The sequence below is a fragment of the Populus euphratica genome, unplaced genomic scaffold (assembly GCF_000495115.2).
Source record: "Populus euphratica unplaced genomic scaffold, PopEup_1.0 scaffold72.1, whole genome shotgun sequence".
Taxonomy (NCBI): domain Eukaryota; kingdom Viridiplantae; phylum Streptophyta; class Magnoliopsida; order Malpighiales; family Salicaceae; genus Populus; species Populus euphratica.
In genome coordinates, this window is record NW_011499922.1 from 172759 (window position 1) to 191600 (window position 18842).

Here is an 18842-nt window from a genome sequence, read left to right on the forward strand (position 1 = left end):
TGCAACTTGTGCTAGAATATTTGGTATGCGATGCGGAAACAAGGGCATTGATTACAGTGAATGAATGAGTGAATAGTAAGCAAAGAATTTTACAAAGCTCTTGAGTTGTAATAAGATTAGATGCACAAGTTTCGGGCATGCATGTGAATCTTGCCATTGTGTGCGCGCAGTCCAACGAAATCAGCTGATTCCCAGTAAAAAGGATTTCAATATTAGGGTAGCTAGTGTTGATCATTGAATTCCTTGGTACCTTTCTAGCCTTACAGGCCTCAAAATTGCCCACACCATGTTCATATGGAGCCACAATCATTCCACCTTCACATCTCCCCGAGGTCTCATATCATAGTTTATAAGAACCAGGCAGCAGCACTATTTTATGAAGTTTGACTTCATAGAGCATCTCTCGTTGTCGACATTTCACCTGCTACACTGGTATATCATTATGTTGCTTCAGGAAATATATTCAAGAAGGTGACATCAATGAGCATCCCCAAGATTAAACCATCCATGTTATTTGACTATTGATCCATGTCATTGGAAACCTCATTGTGTATTTATCAGGTCTATCGACTCCTCTTTTTTTTTTTTTTCTTTTTTTGTTCTAAATGCACTAGGAACATCTAGACAGATTGAAACGCCATACCCATTTCCTACTCTAAACCTCACCAAGTCACTGCTATTAGCTTCAACACAAAGTGATTGGTTAGGAAGATCAAAAGTAAACCAAAACCCCCAAAATGGATTCTCCTAACCAACCCAAGTCTCTCTCCACCAATCTCTTCTACCTCTTCCTTCTCTTGTCAACAAATCTCCTCACTCTATTCATCTCCTCTACCTTCTACTCTTCCTCTTCCTGCTCTCTCAACCCCATCTCAAGTACCACCACATTCACTAAAAGAAGTAGTCGCAGCACTACTGACTCAGATGGCACAGGAGATCCTGATACCCCACAAGCAACAATAGACCTCCCATCAGAATTTCTTGCCTTCTCTTCAGGCCAAGTTCTCCCACTTGGTTTCAACACAAAGTTTGATTCTGATACCTTCTATCCTCCTGTAGGCCAAGCCTGCACTCGGTTTCCTGATGAACTTAGTCGTTTTATGTCCTACAAAGTTAATGGATCCTGTCCTGATGATGAACTATTTGCACAAAAACTCCTCCTCAAAGGCTGTGAACCTCTCCCTCGCCGCCGTTGCCGCCCTGCTGCTCAGCCTGACTATGTTGAGCCCTACCCGCTTCCAACTAGTCTTTGGACTACCCCACCCAATTCTTCAGTTGTGTGGACAGCTTATACTTGCAAGGACTACACTTGTCTAATCAACAGAGTGAAAACTCAAAAGGGTTTTGATGATTGTAAAGACTGCTTTGATTTACACGGTAGAGAAAAGAACAGGTGGGCTTCAAGACAAAGCATTGAAGGGTCACTTGATTTCACAATCGATGAAGTTCTTGCAACAAAGAAACCTGGAACAATCCGAATTGGGCTTGACATTGGTGGTGGTGTGGCTACATTTGCTGTAAGGATGATGGAAAGGAACATCACAATTATAACAACTTCAATGAACTTGAATGGTCCCTTCAACAACTTCATTGCTTCAAGAGGTGTTATGCCTTTGTACATTAGCATATCACAAAGGCTACCATTCTTTGACAACACTTTGGACATTGTTCACTCTATGCATGTTTTGAGTAACTGGATTCCTTCAACTTTGCTTCATTTCTTGATGTTTGATATCTATAGAGTGCTTAGGCCTGGCGGGCTGTTTTGGCTTGATCATTTCTTCTGCGTGGAAGATCAATTTTTGGATGTTTACAAGCCACTCATTGAGAGCATTGGATTCATCAAGTTGAAATGGGTAGTGGGCAAAAAGCTTGATCGTGGAGCAGAGCTTAGAGAAATGTACCTCTCAGCTTTGCTAGAGAAGCCATTGAAGAATTCTTGGTGATTTAAATTTGCTAGTAATTTAATTTCTTTATTAGTCTGTGTTATTTAAACCTTTTTTTTGTTTATTTTATTTTGGAAAAATTTAATGAGTGATCTTACCAGAGCATGAATAATGTGAATGATAGATTTTCTTTTCTTTTTTTGCTTTTAATTTTAGGAAATATATACTGTAGTTCCGTTTCTTTTTGTCACAATAGCTATATGTTTGGTTATGCTAACATATTATTCAGGTTGTTTCTCAATCGTAAAGGTTTTCATAGCATCAAATGCTTAAATCCCCAATTTTTTTTAAACATGGGGAAGTGTCAATAGAATGGCCTCACGGCATCCTTGGTGCATGCAGAACTAGAATAGCAGCAATGACAATGTGATAATACCACAGCAATGATGCAGTAGCAACAGGCAACTAAGATCATATATATATATATGTATGTATGTATGTATGTATGTATATATGTATATGTATGTATATATATGTTCATGGTTCATGATGTAGTCCATAGGTGGTATTTGCGAAAACACAGTCAACATCTCATAATCAACAGAATTAGGTGATTTAGTAGCAGGGGTGGCATTTTACAGGCTCTTCACAGCTAACCATCAGGAAGAAGTATCAGATAGATAGATTATGACTGCTCTCCATCTTGAAACAGTTAGGCATTTACAGAAACGAAAAAATATTGACCAAAGAGAATGTTCTTTGCAGGCTGCACAAATGCCCGGTGTGCACAGTACATATAGATTATGACTGCTCTCCATCTTGATACAGTTAGGCATTTACAGAATCGAAAAAATATTGACCAAAGAGAATGTTCTGTGCAGGCTGCACAAATTCCCGGTGTGCGCAGTACATATAGATTATGACTGCTCTCCATCTTGATACAGTTAGGCATTTACAGAATCGAAAAAATATTGACCAAAGAGAATGTTCTTTGCAGGCTGCACAAATTCCCGGTGTGCACAGTACATATAGATTATGGCTGCTCTACATCTTGAAACAGTGAAGGCATTTACAGAAACGAAAAAATATTGACCAAAGAGAATGTTCTGTGCAGGCTGCACAAATTCCCGGTGTGCACAGTACATATAGATTATGGCTGCTCTACATCTTGAAACAGTGAAGGCATTTACAGAAACGAAAAAATATTGACCAAAAAGAATGTTCTTTGCAGCCTGCACAAATTTCTTGTGCCCACAGTTATATCATGGGGAATAACTACTGCAGTGATTATTAAACTACAGATTTATACAAGAAAGAAGCTGTTAGGGCTTCAAGAATGAATTATGCATATTGATTAATAGCATTCTCTCAGCAATAAATTCGTGCGATTGATAGAAAATGTGTTGCAAACAGAAACGGGAGATAGGGGCTGTATTTACTTCTTTAAGTGTTATGCTAGGGATTGTATCCATTTCAACAGAAGCTTGTAACTGCAAAAGCTTGAAAACAAAGTGTTCAAATATGTAGCGAACAAAAAGAATAGGAATTAAGTTGGCCAGCACTATATTTGCAGTGCTAAATCGGGGACTACACGAAACTCTTATGATTGAAATAGCAGCATATTGAGTTTAAGGTGCTCAAACCAAGCTCAAAGTTAGATAGGGCTTGTTAGCTTGTTAGATGAACATGTGAGTAGTAAATATATTCTGCACCTGAATATGCATCTGACAAGAAATATGAATTATACCAGACAATCTGTTTTGTTCCCTGCATCATCGAAAAGTTGCAACCATTCTTAAGGTTTGAAATAATCAGTATGCTAATCTGTACATGAGTCAGAGATTTGAAAAGAAGGCCATCACATGTCATCCACAAAAGAACATGTAGCCAATCTCATTCTGTATCCTTAGCATTTTATTTTGTATCATCCACTTACAAATTGTACAAAACCTCTTTTATGTTGTTTGTGTACAAGAATCATGCTGTGTGATTCTCAGGTTAAGGTATATAAAAAAATACCATATAAAAGCATGTTAGTCCTTACCTAACACTCGTTGATCAGTGGAATTCCTTGATGTCCTAAATCGCCTGGGTTGCTGATGGAACCAATTTCTGGTTCTGGGTTGTCGAAAAGTTCATCATTTATAAAAAACCACATCAGCATAGATATCAGCTCCAGGCACTACAGGCTGGCTGGAATATACCTTCCAACACTGTTTATTGATATTTCAGCTCATATCAACCAAAGCGTCATTGTCAAAGCGCATTCAAGCTGCAAACATGACAACTATTAACCTTGATTCAATCAATAGTTAATTATAGGTTGAGAAATCTTCAACAGTTGCTTCTTTTTTTTTTGAAAAATATTGGAACTCTAATCAAGCACCCAAACAAAGGCGCCAGGCCAGCTCGTTATTAAATCACAAAAAACTGACAATCTGGATTCTTCCCACTTTCTAATTTTCCCCATAGTTGTGCACTAGGAAGAAAAAAAGTAATCCAAACTACTCTGTATACCAGCAAACTATTGCAGACTCAGAGAACCATAGAAAGAGAGATTTGTACCTTGGTAAAAAGGTTCTGCAGCCTCTGCTCCATATCCAATTGCTGCAGGAATCATCAACAAATCATCAGAACTCTCAAATCTCTGGTGAGTTTCAGTTTTTCCTGGCAGTAGAGAATCACAGCATCCAGAACAAATGAACAATTGTGGTACTGTATCAGCATCATCAATTCCATTGCAGCGTGTGTGTTGCCACACCTCACAAATGTCACATTCTACCATTCTCTCCCCATCATCGTCACAAGCCCCACATTCACATCTTACTTTCCAGTTATCTGACCCACCTTCATACCGCAACTGAGAATTTATGTCCATGCCATACCCTTTCACAAAAATCTCTGCACCGGATTTGACAAATTTACACAGCAAGTCCTTATCATCTAGGTTTTCCATGTGTTCTATCTCTATAACAACAAAACTCTCCAGCATGCAGTATGTGTCTCGCAATGCACTTTCTGCTTCTTGCTTTAGTTCCAGCACAGAAGCATGCAATGGAAGCACGATAATCTCGCCAGGAGGAGCTTTCCTGTGAAATTTAGCTTCAAGATCATTCCAAGTTGGCATCACTTGGCATATGAAACTCAACAACTGATCATTCTCAACCCTGAAAGGCCACTCCTTCACAAAATGCTTGCTGTCTAGAATTGCCTGAGTTGCTACTTCAACCAATTCTGATTCTGGGTAGTTAAACAGCACATTCTCGTATACAAAGACCACATCAGCATTAACATCAGCTCCAGGCAAAAGAGGTTGTGCCGGAACTGTTTCAGATTCTGGTTCAGACTTGACAGGGATAATCCCGTCACCAAACTCCTCAATTGAGTATTCCAGAATCCTTGTTTTTGGGTTAACTGCCCGCTGGACAACATACTTTCCAACAACCACATTGTTCATTGATTTCAGAACATAATCAAGCAAGCCTGTATCACCAATGTGCATTCGAGCTGCATCTCTCACGTCTTGTCTAGTCATTCCTTCTTGACTGTGTTTGTCCTCCTTCTTTGCTTTCAATGCATCCACAATCACTTCAGCTGCATATTGCAGTCTTCTCGTAGGCCATCTGCTGTCCATTGTACCAACCAACGAGCTAAAATTTCTGTACTTCATGCATTTCTCCTTTATGAGTGGCTTTCTCCGGAGAACAATATTGATAGGAGGCTTTGAAGTGGTGGTGGCAGTCATGCTTTGTTTCTTCCATACACAGGGACAGGATCTGATGGCAAGCATGAAACGAAGAAAATCTTTGAATGTGATCAGCTGGGTTGGACTCAGGTCTTTGTAGTAGTGAATTATCTGCTTTATGCTTTTGCTTAGGCTCGTGTCACTGAAATCTTGAATGATCTTCTCAAGTTCCATAGTGCTCAGAATTTCAATTGCTCTGAAGTATATGGGCTCTGTCACACCAAAGCTTCCATGGCAAAACTTGTATCCCCATCTACCAAACCATGGATGTCCATATGCAATCCCATAAAGAAGGCGAAGATCCATGGACCGCTTCTTTGATACATCCTCAACAGTGATTTTCCTAAAAAAGAAAGGAAATTACTAAAATTCAGATTCCATTAAGCCACTGCTTAACTACAAAAAAACCTGAATTTCAGTGCAAATTGTGATTACCTAGTTCGAAGACTTGCACAAATACGATCCCAAAGATCCATGATTTCCCGGCCACAAAGATACTTGGAACCCCCTTCTCTCCCATTTATGCATAGTAAATGACCAAAACCATTACAGTGAATCAACCCATGCAAGAGGTGTGTCTGTAGATCACAAACGCCATCCTCCAATTTCTGACTCCACTCGCTATCAACTGGTATTATCATATGATACTTTCTTTTGGAAACAGAATTGTGACTCCAACCTAAACCACTTATTGACAATGAATTAAAATCAAACACAGAAGAATTTTAACCAGGAAACTACAATAGCCATAACTGAAGAACCCCAGATAAGAATAGCAAATAATCCAATTTAAGGTACCAGAAATTAATCATACAGAAAACCCTAGGTCAGGATTAGCCATTTCAAGCTCCATAGAATCAAATTCAGCAGAATATGAATAGGAATAAAACATCAATCCCAAGATTAAGATCCAAGTCTCCAAATTAACCTACCAATTAATCAAAAGATGCCAACTTTCTCAAGCCATGAATCCAAAAACATAGAAAACCCATCATAGAACACTAACTAAATTTCCAAAATTTAACACAGAAACCTCTACATTTCTCAAATCCCAAAATCCCGAACCCAAAAGAACCCCATTAAAAAACTCAAAGAAACTCAATTTCACGAACAAAAACCAAAACCCAATTCAGAAATCACATAAACAATAAAAAAAGCAAAAGATTCAGGCTTTACCGTTGCATCTGCACAGATCACAAAAGGGTCTAACTGACTCCTTAACATCTTCTTCAATGGTGTAAAGTGGAACAACAAAGTTTTTACTTTCAATAACAAGCAAAGTACACCAAATGGACATGCCCTCTACTTTATAATCTTCAGGTTCTGCACATTGTTGAAGAAAAAGCCGCATGTTATCGCGGAAAGGACCCCTAGGATTAATGGGGCAATCCGGTTCACAAAATGTGTTGAAATCATAGAGTTTTGGCCATCTTTTCCTTTTCTTGCAATTTTCAAGATTTGGTATTGACATTTTCAATGAAAACCCACTTTAGTCCTCTCTCCCTCTTTCTCAAGCTCCAGCAATGTTTCTGGTTCTTGAAGTTTTCTCTTGTTAAAAGAGTAATCGAGAGAGATACAAGAGGGCTCTCTCAACAGTACGGAGAGTTTGTTAGTTACTTCCCGCTGGAAATTTTGAAAAAATGTATATTCGGACGATACTGTTCTTGTTGAGGAGAGATCTTACTGTTTGTTTGGGTTCTCTTAAGTGTTAGATCAGGGGTATTATGGACACTTTATAGTTTTTGGTTTGTTAGTGATCCGACGGTTGTGAAACCGTAATGAGTTAAGGATTAATCTGGACTGTTGGATTCCGATTTGACGGTTAAGGTAGTTAGAGATGCGGCGGCTGGATGGTGAGAATCTGGTACTCGTATTGTTTTGGAGATGGGCCACAACATGATGAGCCCAAACTTGATATATTAAGATTAATTATTTCCTTAAAGAGTTAAATACAATAATTAATTATTGATTAATATGTTTACAAAAAAATTATTTATTTATTTTGGATTACGGACCTCTATATACTAACATAGAGGAATTTTTAAGAGGAAAAGGAAAGAAAGGGGATTTTTGAAATGATAGTCAAAGTAATTCATGTTATGATAACTTCCTGTTAGAAATAATTATATTATAAAAAAGATTTTTATTCATACAAATTATACATAAATAATTTATTATGGATTATTACAGTATTTTTTCTAAATAATTTAATTTAATTTATTTTATTTTATTTAAAAAAACACTATAGTTTTTTTATAAAACATTATCAATTGCTATAATATTTTTTTCAATGAGATTTTTTCTTTCTAAAATTATCTTTGTTGCTTTTTTTTAATATTAAGTTGGTAAAAAATTTATTTTTGTAATTTTTTTTATTTTTTATTAACAGAAAAGCTAAATCATGTAGTGAAAAACATTGTATATTTCTTCACAAAACACTATAGATTGCTACAAATTATTTTGTTCAGTCTTTAAATTTTTTATCATTAACACAACTTTTTTTTATATCATAAAATATTTGCTCTATTATATCTTTAGTTTCTATTATTTATCTAACGTTAATTTACAATTATAATATTATCAAATATATTTATTTTATAAATCCATATCAGCACAAGTACGAGGAAATTAATGATATTTATCCATGTCATCAATTGATTTAAGATCTTTGAACGATTTCATGAAAATAAAATAAAATAAAATGGAATCACCTTGTTTTGAATGGTTTGAAAATAGTTCATGGCCTTATACATGAGGGAATAAATAGATCTTGTTGCATTCTTGATGAAAGGTTTTTCTATAATAAATATAAATTGAGTTAATAAAAGAGAAAGATAAATAAAAGGAATTATTTAGGACATGCAATAAATAACAACAACAACAACAATTTATTTAACCATATATTTGGTTTAGCATGCTTGAGATTGTAATATAAATTGCTTTTTAAAATATTTTTTATTTAAAAATAAAATAATTTTTAAATTTATTTTTGATATCAGGACATCAAAATGATTTAAAACTATATAAAAAATAATTTAAAAAAACTAAAAAAAAATCAGAAACACACTCCAATAGAAAAAAACAAATATTGTCATAATATGATACATGATACTTTTTTTAAAATAGTTTTTAAATAGAAATATATTAAAATAATTTATTTTTATTTTTAATATTGATATATCAAAAACATCAAAGTATATTTACGAATATAACATATGACATGTTAAAGGTAACACAATACATATGATTATCTAACTTCATGGATAATGATTACATAATCAGCACTTTATCGTGGGAGGCAAGCCAAAATTTATTCCAAAATTACAAACACCATAAATTCTATATGTGGTGATCATGTAAACACCAAGCTTGGATCGAGACACACCTTTAAAAAATATAAAGCTATGCAGAGATCATGGGGAAAAGCCAAAAGTGCAAATCATATTATAGGAAATCTCATTCACTTCGTAGTAAAATAATCAAAGCACAAAGGATAAAGTTTATGACATACGAAATTGCCAAGAAATTTATGAAGCTAGATTTGAATGTTTGGTATCTGTCTTTTGCCCACGTCAAATCTCAAGAATGATTTCTTACTAATTTCCTTCTTTAATCAAGCGTTAATTATTTTTTTCACCTGCCAGTCTAAGTAGTCATGAGATGAAGCAGTCAGCATGCAATGATAAAAAGCTAACAAATGGGAGAGCTTGCCACCTTTACATTCAATGGAAAGTTTGAAAATTCCTATGGTGTGGAGGTCAAGTTGTGTGTTTCTTCACTTGGATTTCCATCTAGTCAGTTCTGTAGGCTTGACATTTTTGCAAGAATATTGCGTCTCTTTGCGACTTGATATCCACGCATTGGAGTGCGTGTACGTGCGTGTGTGTGTATAAATGCATAGGAGATGTTCTAACACCAATTCACTCTGAAACCCTACATCCTAGCTTCTCCCAAAGTCTTCCTGGTCAGCATTTCGATCAAAAAGTCTTTCTTGCTGTTTAGGGCACCAAATTTTGATCAGCAAACAAAAGCTATGGTTATGGATGTCAGGCAAGCCATAGAAATATGCTCTTCTATTCCCCTTTTGGGATGCGTAGTAGGAACTCTTTTTCACCGTTTCAGATCCTATGACTCAACATCAGCAAGTACAGCAGTGACTCGTGATACTGCCTTGTTGAGAGATGAGGTCAATGATCATCAAGCAGCTGCTAGTAACAGAGCAGCCCAGAAGCATTTCCAGCAAATTCAACACTTCCGTGGAGCATAGCAGATTTTTGTATCTCTACCGAACCTTGTTGAAGATAGCTTAATAGTATCTACTATTGTGGCATGCCATACTGGTCAACTGGCCATGTAACCTCGTTTTTTAATGTTTTCTTATAGCTTAGGGCTAGAAATAACTGGAGAGTAGCAAAGTTAATGCACGATCGAGTTTAATACTAATTAGTGAAGTTGAAAGCTTCATTTCAACTGAATCCGTGTAATAAATTTCTTTGATGTGCTGAGAGTGAAATGTAAAATATGCAGATTGGTTGAACAAGTCGTCGTCTTGTTATTTTAACACCTAGTACTCCACACGAACTTAAACTTGCAGAAGAGCTTTTCTGCTTATTTCCTCTTCTGATTAAGATAATATTTCTGGGTAAATGGGATAAGATTATTCTTCAGTTTGGGCTTTAGCAGCTTTGCACTGTAGTAAGAGGTTCTTATTTTATTTTTTTCATGAATGACCTGTGTTTTACTTGTTGATAGTGCCCTTAACTCTGTCAGCACTTGTAATTGTAATTATGGCACAGAGGAACACATTTAGTGATGTTCTTTAAGAGTTTTGGTGCCAACTTCTGCTGAAAGAAGTTTCCAAGGGCTATAGCCATGTTATAAAGTGTAAAACTCAGCGCATAGAATGAAGTCTTTGAAGCATATCCTTGCAGAATCTGAAATTCTAATGAATATGAGAAGCATTTATTCAACTTCTATGAATGTAGGCATGCAGCAGGAACAAGAACTCAGATACAGAGATGATACAAAACTAGGCTACAATACTGTACAACATTCAAGATGATTAATGTGTTTGATCACTAGTTAGATACAATTTCTGGCCATCATCAATCATGTTTACATCAAGAATTTTACCTGCTTCTTCTGACAATATACAAGAACCATCAGGAAACTGTAGCTGCTCTGATGCTGCTTTTACAAGCTCTTCCATGGTGCTTGGGACCCATAACACCACTCCAGGTCTTCTCTGTTCTTCTGCCCGTGGATGGAAAGGGAAAATTGTACATTTCTTTGTGAGTACTTTTTCTGCAATTGGCAACAGTAGTTTTCATTAACTTTAATAAGACAAAATATATATCCTGTTCTTAGGCATCTAAATTCAAGCATTAACAATAAGAGATGCCCATCTCTTCTCTGTGATAGGCATCTCAAATGTTTGAGTTGCTAGGTCAATCACCAACAATTGCTTCATTCAGCCACATTCGACCAATGTGGCGGACCCGTAGCGAAGACAAGGTTCAAGCAGAACAACCATGTTCTATCTCATACATTTTAGACTACCCAATCAAGATATGATCGGAGAAATCATCCCAGTTCAGAATTCAAGTCTGGTCCAGTGCATCTACATAAAATAAGCATGACAGCCTTGAGCAGACCGAACCATCATACACAGCCCTCTCCCTTGAATTTGACCACTGTTAAAATTTTCAACTAATCTTTTCCCCACAGACAGTTCTTTACATTACTATTATATTAATTATTCTTCTTTTTTTAATTATTTAATAAATCTTTTCTCAACAATCTGTTTGGAATCCATTTTGCCAGCTTTTTGGTCATATGAATCAAGAAAAATTTCAGTTTCTATGAGCATAATAGAAGCTGTCCACAAAAGTATTAGAAATACCTGTGGTCTCATGGGCACTATAATGGAATTCCAATTTCTGAGAAGATTTAGCTTCTTCTAGCAGCTTGATCAATTTCTTGCTCCCACACATCCGGCCCTCGTCAAGTGGAGTGTTGCCCCATCTATGGAGTTGAAATAGGCAAAGAAGAAGTCGGTGATCAGAACAATGTACTCATTCTCTAAAACTTATTATAACACATAAAGTGTCTCTCCATGTGATTGTAATATGGAAGTTAAATACTGCCTTGTTTGCTACTATTTGAACCCTAGAAAGACAGGTAGAGGAAAGACAAATCTGAGGAAAAGCTTCAATAAAAGAATCCTTCGTTTTGGTAATTTCCAAATTCTATTTCCCTTTCCATTCTACTTCCAGGAAACGACAGACCTTCGCTTTATTCATCTACTAACAAGCCTATATTAACCCTCAAAGTAGATCAATGCTATAAAAGCAGGTCTAGTTATGAAATGACTGATAAGCAAAATGAATATCAGGTCTACCTGTCCTTTGAGAAAACACTAGCTCCAGCTTCTATCAGCAGCTTTGCCATCAAATATAATCCTTCTGAAGCAGCAAGATGAAGTGGAGTTCGATGATCGTAGTCTTTAGAGTTTGGATCAATTCCATTGGACAAAATTCTCTTAAGAAAATCTGAATCCCCTCTTGCAACAGCTCTACACAGAACACTACCAGCATCATCTATGTTCAAGATAGCCCCTTGTTTAAAAAGTAAAGACTCAACTCGATCATGTCCATTCTTTATAGCTTCCAACAAGGGGGAGTTTCCAAATTTATCTGTAAAAGAATCATATAATAGTATCAATTTAAATTCTTCGGCAAGACATCAAACCACTAATATAAGCAAATTACCTTTGATGTTAATGTCAACTCCTTCTTGAATAAGGAAAAGTGTGATATCTTCATAACCTCTAGATGCTGCAAGATGCTGTTGGAAACAATGCTAGTTTCAGATAAAGCATTTCTTTCACTCTCTTAATCTACCTTTACAAAATATAAATTTGCTCAAATACCGGAGAAAGTGGCTTAGAAGCAAAAAAGTTATTAAAAAGGAAAAAAGACAAGCACACTTCTGCAGTTGTATGGCACAAAATATGATATGAAAGCTCACCCACCTCTGGTAATAAGCCACATGAAATGTGCCAGCATTAGAGGGTTTTTTTTTTAATTTATGATTTAGACAGTACAAAAAATGATAAGAACTGAAGTAAAATGAGAGCAGTCATATACTTGATCAGCGTTTCTCATACCAAGGGTGATCTTCCATCATAATCTGTTCTATTGGGATCAGCTCCTGCTCGGATGAAGCCCTTCAGCTGATAAAGGTCTCCATGATAAGCTGCACTATTAACCCTCAAAGCAAGTTCAGCTTCTTGCTTTCCAATATGAAATGTAATATCTGATTCCAATTGCTTATCTCGAAGATTAGATTCTTTCCCCTGTCAAATTTCCTTGATTTAGACTCTTAATGAACATGCAAATAATCCCTTTACGTCAAATATAGACCTATATCAATAATCTGATACTGGTTTCACAATGATAAGGAAGGAAAATAAAAACATGAATATGAGTTAGAAGAAGGTGCATATTAACCGAGTTGAATTACCTCTAAAAGGTTGTCCAAAATTTTGCGTCCATCGTAGAAGTAAATTTCAAGTATGTTTGAGAAAGATTGTTTGTCGATCCGTAGAAGCCGACATAATTCACAAACTCTAACAGTATAAGGCTGGGGGATGTTGCAAAGGATAGAAATTTCTCCAAATGAGCTGTTAGTTGGCAAGAGTTTGACAGTTTCTTCTGATCCATCCTGCCCTATCCCAACCTCTTCCTGCACCCAGGAGAAAGAAGGAAGTGATCATGCTTGTGTGATGAAAACATGAAGGTACGTATCCTATGCAAACCACTCAAAAACACAAAAGTTGATCCAATAGCCGAATCATAGAAATAACAGCATGTCTACAACATTATTCCCAGTTAATGAGAGGCTATATATGAAAGCATCACCATAGTTTTAACGAATCGTATCATATAATGAAACTTAGTGACAGTTGGATATAGAATCGTACCAGCACACCATGACAGACAAAGTAAAGCTGATCTACCACATTTCCCTGCTCCATAATTACTTCTCCAGGGAGAAAAAACTCCTCGTGAAGCCTGATGACCTGCAAGAACAAAAGAAATGGAAATATGAGAACAGAAGAGGTGTGGCTCCTATAATGGATGAATAGTATTGCAACACAAAACATACAACATTGAGAATAATGTATGAGAATTTTTTAGTGGCACAGAGTAAGAGAAATAACAAGTGTTTGCATATGAGCAAGGTAGACTAAGCAATGCACTGGTGAGGAAGATTGACCTGTTCGAAGCAAAAGAAACAAGAGGAAGATTTCAAAAGCATATCAAGTCAAGTCCACCTCTCATGTTCATCACCATGCAACATGGTACAAAAAGATAGATTATTCCTGAAAGTACAACAATGCCAGAGCCTAGTACAGATTGTGACCATCAATGATGTCAAGATTTAATTTAACCTTTAACTTGCAACAGTGATTTGGCAATGAAATCCATGATTTCACAGAAACAAGTAGCATTTTAAGCTTTACTATTTTATTGTTGCTCCACTATTTGGAACTTTCTGAATTTCAATCTCAATTATCATCAATATATAATGCAAGAGAAAAAGGACTTACAATTTGATTAATAAATTCTGCAGAGCAACCCTTAAGTAAGGGAACCTTTTCGATATATTCTGTGTACAAAGTTTGGGAAACCTGCAAAGAATAATCAACAAATTATTATAAGCTTCAAATTTCTGGACAAACTCTTAACAACGCAGAAGAGGAACCACAGACATAGTGATTCAACAATCCACATGCATGACATAATGTCAAAACTAACCCTTATTTTTGGAACACATAAAACAGATTTGAACATTTCATCCAGCACCAATCCAGTATCCTAATCTTTAGAAAATGAATGTTAACTTCACAAAGTCGTGCTTCTCTTAAGAAGCGAGACAAATCTTCTGTAAAGCGGTAGTGTTAGAAAAGGAGACAATATTATCTGTACTCCTCTATTTAACTAGAGCTCAAAGTTCGTATCAGCGAAATCCAATGCTATAAAGAAAAACTGAAAAGAAAAGGAAGAAATCTCTCGATGTGTTCTTTACCTTTGCACGAATAGAGATGGGGAGATCCTGCAGAGCAGAAGCCTCAGTGTATCTACTCTCATACTGTAAGCGAACATGGCCTTTGATCTGATTTCGGATGTCCTTCCCAAGTCTATTTCTATTCATATATTTGATGAGATCTGTCATTTTATCTCTGAACTTTTCTGTCTTTGAACCTTTTACTATTAATGCTGTCATATTTCCGATCAAATAAGCACCGAGAATCATGTCGAAGGACACAAAGATCATTACAAATATCATTTCCCTCAAGTTAACAGCATGTATATCTCCATACCCTGAGGCAGAAACAGCATACTTATTAGACCGTAGTTTAGACCCCAACAAAACTAGGGTATACAGCAGGAGAGACTCTTCAAACATGGTAGATGTAAAAACACAACCAACTTAACTGAAACCTTATGCATTACAGATGATCATAAATAAAAGTATTAAACAAAATGAAGCAGTCTAAACTCAACTAAAAAGATTCGCACAGATGACACATCAATGCTTATGTACTTCATGCTGTTGGACCCCTGACGATATCAATATCCCACATCAGCAAGAAATAAGGATTACGAGGCTTATAACTTCTTAGTACCATCTCTCCGAAGGCAAAACACACCACGAGGTTATGAACCTTAATGTGGGACAATAAATCATGAAGGGTTAGCTATGCTGCAGATTTGAGCCAACATCATCAATACAATAGGTCAATGCTTCACCTTTTCTCATTAAATATTAATCGCCTTTTTGTTGCGGAAGTGACCATTGTAATTCAAATCAATTTGATAATCCATATAGTGATATAAACAAAATGAGAAAACCATAAAATCCAGAAGTAACTCACCAACAGTTGCCATAGTGATGACGGCAAAATATAGAGATGTTGTGTACCGCTTCCAGATATCAATCTCCCTGAAGCTTGTATAGCTATAATCACCCATTTTCAAACTTCCAATCCAAGTATACCCTTCTTGAGAAGATGGAAGAGTAGTAGCCAAATGATAAAAAATGCAGGCCGCCGTGTGCGTGCAATAGAGCTCTACTACTATGAGCTTTACAATCCTTGTGAAAAGGTAATTTATTCGTATATCCTTCTCCATCTTTTGGAAAAAATCAGTTACTTTCCGCACCCTACTTAGCCTAATCCATAAGAGATACCTCACTTCTTCTCTATGTCCACTAGCCTGTATTAAACGAAAAATCCCATGATGATTATGAGACCTAGCTAGACTCGATCACTATGGCAACATTCAAGCTTTCAGATATCCATGATATACGGAAAATTATTTTTCAACTAGTTTCGTTCTGCATATCAACAAAATGTTCTGTCATGCTTCTAAGGAAACTAATACCTTGTAGATGATGTCCCAAGGCAGGCAAGCAAGCAAATCAATGATAAAATGAGATTTCAAATACCTGGAAAAAAGGAAAAAAAGAATAAGTGATGCAAATTAGCAAAATATGCTAGGGAAGCAGACCCAAGTCAAGCCGAAAAAAAGAAAAAGAAAAGTACTAGGCTTGTATCTACTTAGGCAGTGAACATCGGTGAATCTCACTGAACAGCTTTCAACCTAAAGGCAAGCAAAGAAATGATGTGTACGACAGTAAATATGCATGGAAGATGAGAGAACTGACCGAAGAGCAATAGGAGTGCGCTTATAGACCGTACGATAAGTCCGACTATCTCTGTAGGCAATGAAGAATTGTAAGATGATATCAAGAAGGAAAGCAACCTGTCCAACAATGTCCAATATGAAGAGGTTCTCAGGTAATCCCCTGAAGAAACCAAACTCCATTGGTGTAAAGAAGGAAGAGTAGACTGCCCATAATAGAATGAATTTTGTCCATGCTCGATACCACCTGCATTGTTTTGACCACAGTGTTCCATTTAAGGGTGCCTTTGATTTTGCACGTTATATACAATTATCAATGCGCTCATCACTGTGACCAACGACTGATAACTAGAAATATATCTTAACATAGCTGGATGAAATGCAGTAAAACAACAAAGACAGTAGAATTGAATACATCAACTATGTTGGCTGTACATAAGAACAAAGGCATGACAACACATCAAAACCAGGCAGGAGCTGGGGACACCACACTTGTCGCGACTGCATGCTCCATCTCAATGGTCCACGACCTTCATGCACTAGAGAAACCTACGAGGGCGTATCGGGCATGAACAACCCAACTGAGGCCATCGTAAGAGTTGGCCTACTACATTTGCTTCTCATTCCACTGTTCACAATGGACACTCCTCAGTCCTGACGGGCCAAATATGCCCACCAGCTTCTAAATTCAAACCAGCAATAATTGATTTGGCTCGTGGAGTTGTCTTCCTATTCAAACTCAACCCGAGCTAAGTTTTAATTCAAACTAGTTTTTATATTATCCCGAATGATTTCAAATTTAATCGGTTAAGTTGTTTACCCGATTAAATCTAATTTAAACACGACGGGTTTAAACAAAGAAATTGAAGAAAATGAAATGAACTTATTGGCCTTATGATTATGTATAATTATTAAATTTGTTAAACTATAATAGATTGTTTTAAGATTAGAGAATAGAAGATAATATTGGAATAAGAAAACATATATTCGTGAAGCATAAAAACTCAAAATAAATTTATTTTATATATTTATATTTTTTTTCAACCAAATATTCTTTTTTTTCTTATTTACTTGTGACTTCTATCAAGAGGCCAACCCAGAGCAAATAACAGCCTATACATTTCCTCTTTATTCACAGAATTAATGAATCTCGTCCATTAATTTTAGCTATTTAGTGTTTAATAAATTTATTTTTTTAATAACAAAAATCATAGGGATAAAGGAAACATTTCTAATTATAGAATACTAGATTAATTAAGGATAGAAAATGACTCACCTATTATGATCAGGATGGATAACGAAACCTGAGGAGACATAACGAAGGCCATTAATGACCGATTCACGACTCAGTTTTCTCTTCCAACTTGTCATCGACGTCTCACCATTATTATTAACGAGTCCAAACTCCTTCTCTATCAAATTAAATCGACTCCCTCTTGAAGATTTTATCCTATCTTTGAAATCTTGCACTTCATATTCCTCTTCTTCATCATCGTCCGATTCTTCTTTCTTGTTTTTCTCTCTGTGATAGCCATGACCATCCATGTTATGAATCACTGCAACCCTTTCGGGCTTTAACCGGGAAAAAAAAGAAGAAAACCAGTGCTCCTTATACAGGGGAGAGCTCGAGAGAGAGGGTTGGAGAAAAGGGTGCAAGTTGAGAAGGAAAGGACCATAAAATGCGAACTACTTTTTCAAAGGGATCACGAAGGAAATATGGTGAGTGATACGACGTTGGAAAATGGAGGTTTTGGAGATTTTGAAACTAAGTTTTTGGAGTGGATTGTTGTTGAAGATGATTGGGTTGCTTGATAAAGATCGAGTGTTTTATGGAAGATTGTGATAAAGAGTTTCTTTTGCTTTGTTTTGGGAGTCATGGATTTTTGCATTGGAGATTACGCTATTTATAGGCTAAAAGATGGCATGCATCCAAATATTTATATTTTTTATAATGTTTAATGGTGTGGCTTCTGAGATAATACAGGGTCTCTTATTAAATTTGAATCTGAAATCTGGATAGGAGAGTGTCTTGTTTTTTTTTTCAAGAACACTTATAATTTATTTAATGATTATTGACACGTACTGCAAGGGTTTTGTAATAAATAGAAAAGAATTGGTTTGATGAATCAATCAAATCATAATCAACAAATGAGACAAGATCCAGAAAAAATCAGTTTATTACAGCACTAACATTGTCTCTAGTTCGTGTGGTTTTGTGACAAATCATTCATTAAATCTAGTATTAAACTATGATAATGCACTTCTTTTAGATGCTTTGTGTAAATTAATGACATCATCCTCATCCTCACCTTCAATGATAATGGCAATGTGTCTGGCTCAACATGCTTGAGCTGTCGACGTCAAAACCTACCCTCATCCCATTTTTTGCTGGATCGGATAAAAATCATGTTTCTCCGGGCCGATTGTGGTATGTTTCGCCGGATTGCTTCATGTGTTGCCCTTTCAATGTATACATTGACTTTGATTTTCAATAATTAT

At 36.1% G+C, this 18842-nt stretch overlaps 3 protein-coding genes across 6 annotated transcripts; 1 reads left to right on the forward strand and 2 right to left on the reverse strand.

The window, feature by feature from the left end:
- Positions 1 to 344: 344 nt before the first annotated feature.
- On the forward strand, positions 345 to 2165 carry LOC105135192 (uncharacterized). Its single transcript, XM_011039949.1, has one exon. It carries the CDS (start codon positions 738 to 740, stop codon positions 1944 to 1946), a length of 1209 nt encoding a protein of 402 aa, XP_011038251.1. The 5' UTR covers positions 345 to 737; the 3' UTR covers positions 1947 to 2165.
- An 841-nt stretch (positions 2166 to 3006) lies between these two features.
- Positions 3007 to 7236, reverse strand: MMD1 (RING/FYVE/PHD zinc finger superfamily protein). 2 transcript variants are annotated; one of them, XR_844135.1, is made up of 5 exons: positions 6808 to 7236; positions 6067 to 6310; positions 4452 to 5974; positions 3931 to 4158; positions 3007 to 3653 (listed from the first exon to the last, which is right to left on the reverse strand). XR_844135.1 is itself a non-coding variant. In XM_011039951.1 (4 exons), the coding sequence occupies exons 1-4, from the start codon at positions 7100 to 7102 to the stop codon at positions 4154 to 4156; spliced, it is 2067 nt and encodes a 688-aa protein (XP_011038253.1). In that variant the 5' UTR covers positions 7103 to 7236; the 3' UTR covers positions 3729 to 4153. The 2 variants fall into 2 exon arrangements, 1 of the variants encoding a protein (XP_011038253.1); XM_011039951.1 differs by lacking the exon at positions 3007 to 3653 and having other exon boundaries at positions 3729 to 4158.
- Positions 7237 to 10566: 3330 nt separating this feature from the next.
- Positions 10567 to 18258, reverse strand: SKOR (STELAR K+ outward rectifier). 3 transcript variants are annotated; one of them, XM_011039953.1, is made up of 13 exons: positions 17620 to 18241; positions 16366 to 16416; positions 16083 to 16146; positions 15575 to 15914; positions 14725 to 15020; positions 14246 to 14326; positions 13616 to 13714; positions 13156 to 13377; positions 12800 to 12988; positions 12402 to 12477; positions 12032 to 12326; positions 11534 to 11655; positions 10567 to 10935 (listed from the first exon to the last, which is right to left on the reverse strand). In XM_011039953.1, exons 1-13 carry the CDS (start codon positions 17886 to 17888, stop codon positions 10694 to 10696), a joined length of 2346 nt encoding a protein of 781 aa, XP_011038255.1. In that variant the 5' UTR covers positions 17889 to 18241; the 3' UTR covers positions 10567 to 10693. The 3 variants fall into 3 exon arrangements, with proteins under 3 accessions (XP_011038255.1, XP_011038254.1, XP_011038256.1); XM_011039952.1 differs by having other exon boundaries at positions 16366 to 16590; XM_011039954.1 differs by lacking the exons at positions 10567 to 10935; positions 11534 to 11655; positions 12032 to 12326 and having other exon boundaries at positions 12413 to 12477; positions 12780 to 12988; positions 16366 to 16590; positions 17620 to 18258.
- Positions 18259 to 18842: the final 584 nt, after the last annotated feature.

Excerpts from the sequence above, each read along its gene's own strand:
- LOC105135192 (XM_011039949.1), top strand. The coding sequence starts at position 738 with ATGGATTCTCCTAACCAACCCAAGTCTCTCTCCACCAATCTCTTCTAC.
- MMD1 (XM_011039951.1), bottom strand. The coding sequence starts at position 7,102 with ATGTCAATACCAAATCTTGAAAATTGCAAGAAAAGGAAAAGATGGCCA. Across the intron at positions 6,311-6,807 it reads TGATCTGTGCAGATGCAACG|GTTGGAGTCACAATTCTGTT; the intron begins GTAAAGCCTGAA and ends TAAGTGGTTTAG. Across the intron at positions 5,975-6,066 it reads TGTGCAAGTCTTCGAACTAG|GAAAATCACTGTTGAGGATG; the intron begins GTAATCACAATT and ends TTTCTTTTTTAG.
- SKOR (XM_011039952.1), bottom strand. The coding sequence starts at position 17,888 with ATGGATGGTCATGGCTATCACAGAGAGAAAAACAAGAAAGAAGAATCG. Across the intron at positions 15,915-16,082 it reads CTTGGGACATCATCTACAAG|GCTAGTGGACATAGAGAAGA; the intron begins GTATTAGTTTCC and ends CGTTTAATACAG. Across the intron at positions 10,936-11,533 it reads TAGTGCCCATGAGACCACAG|AAAAAGTACTCACAAAGAAA; the intron begins GTATTTCTAATA and ends TGCCAATTGCAG.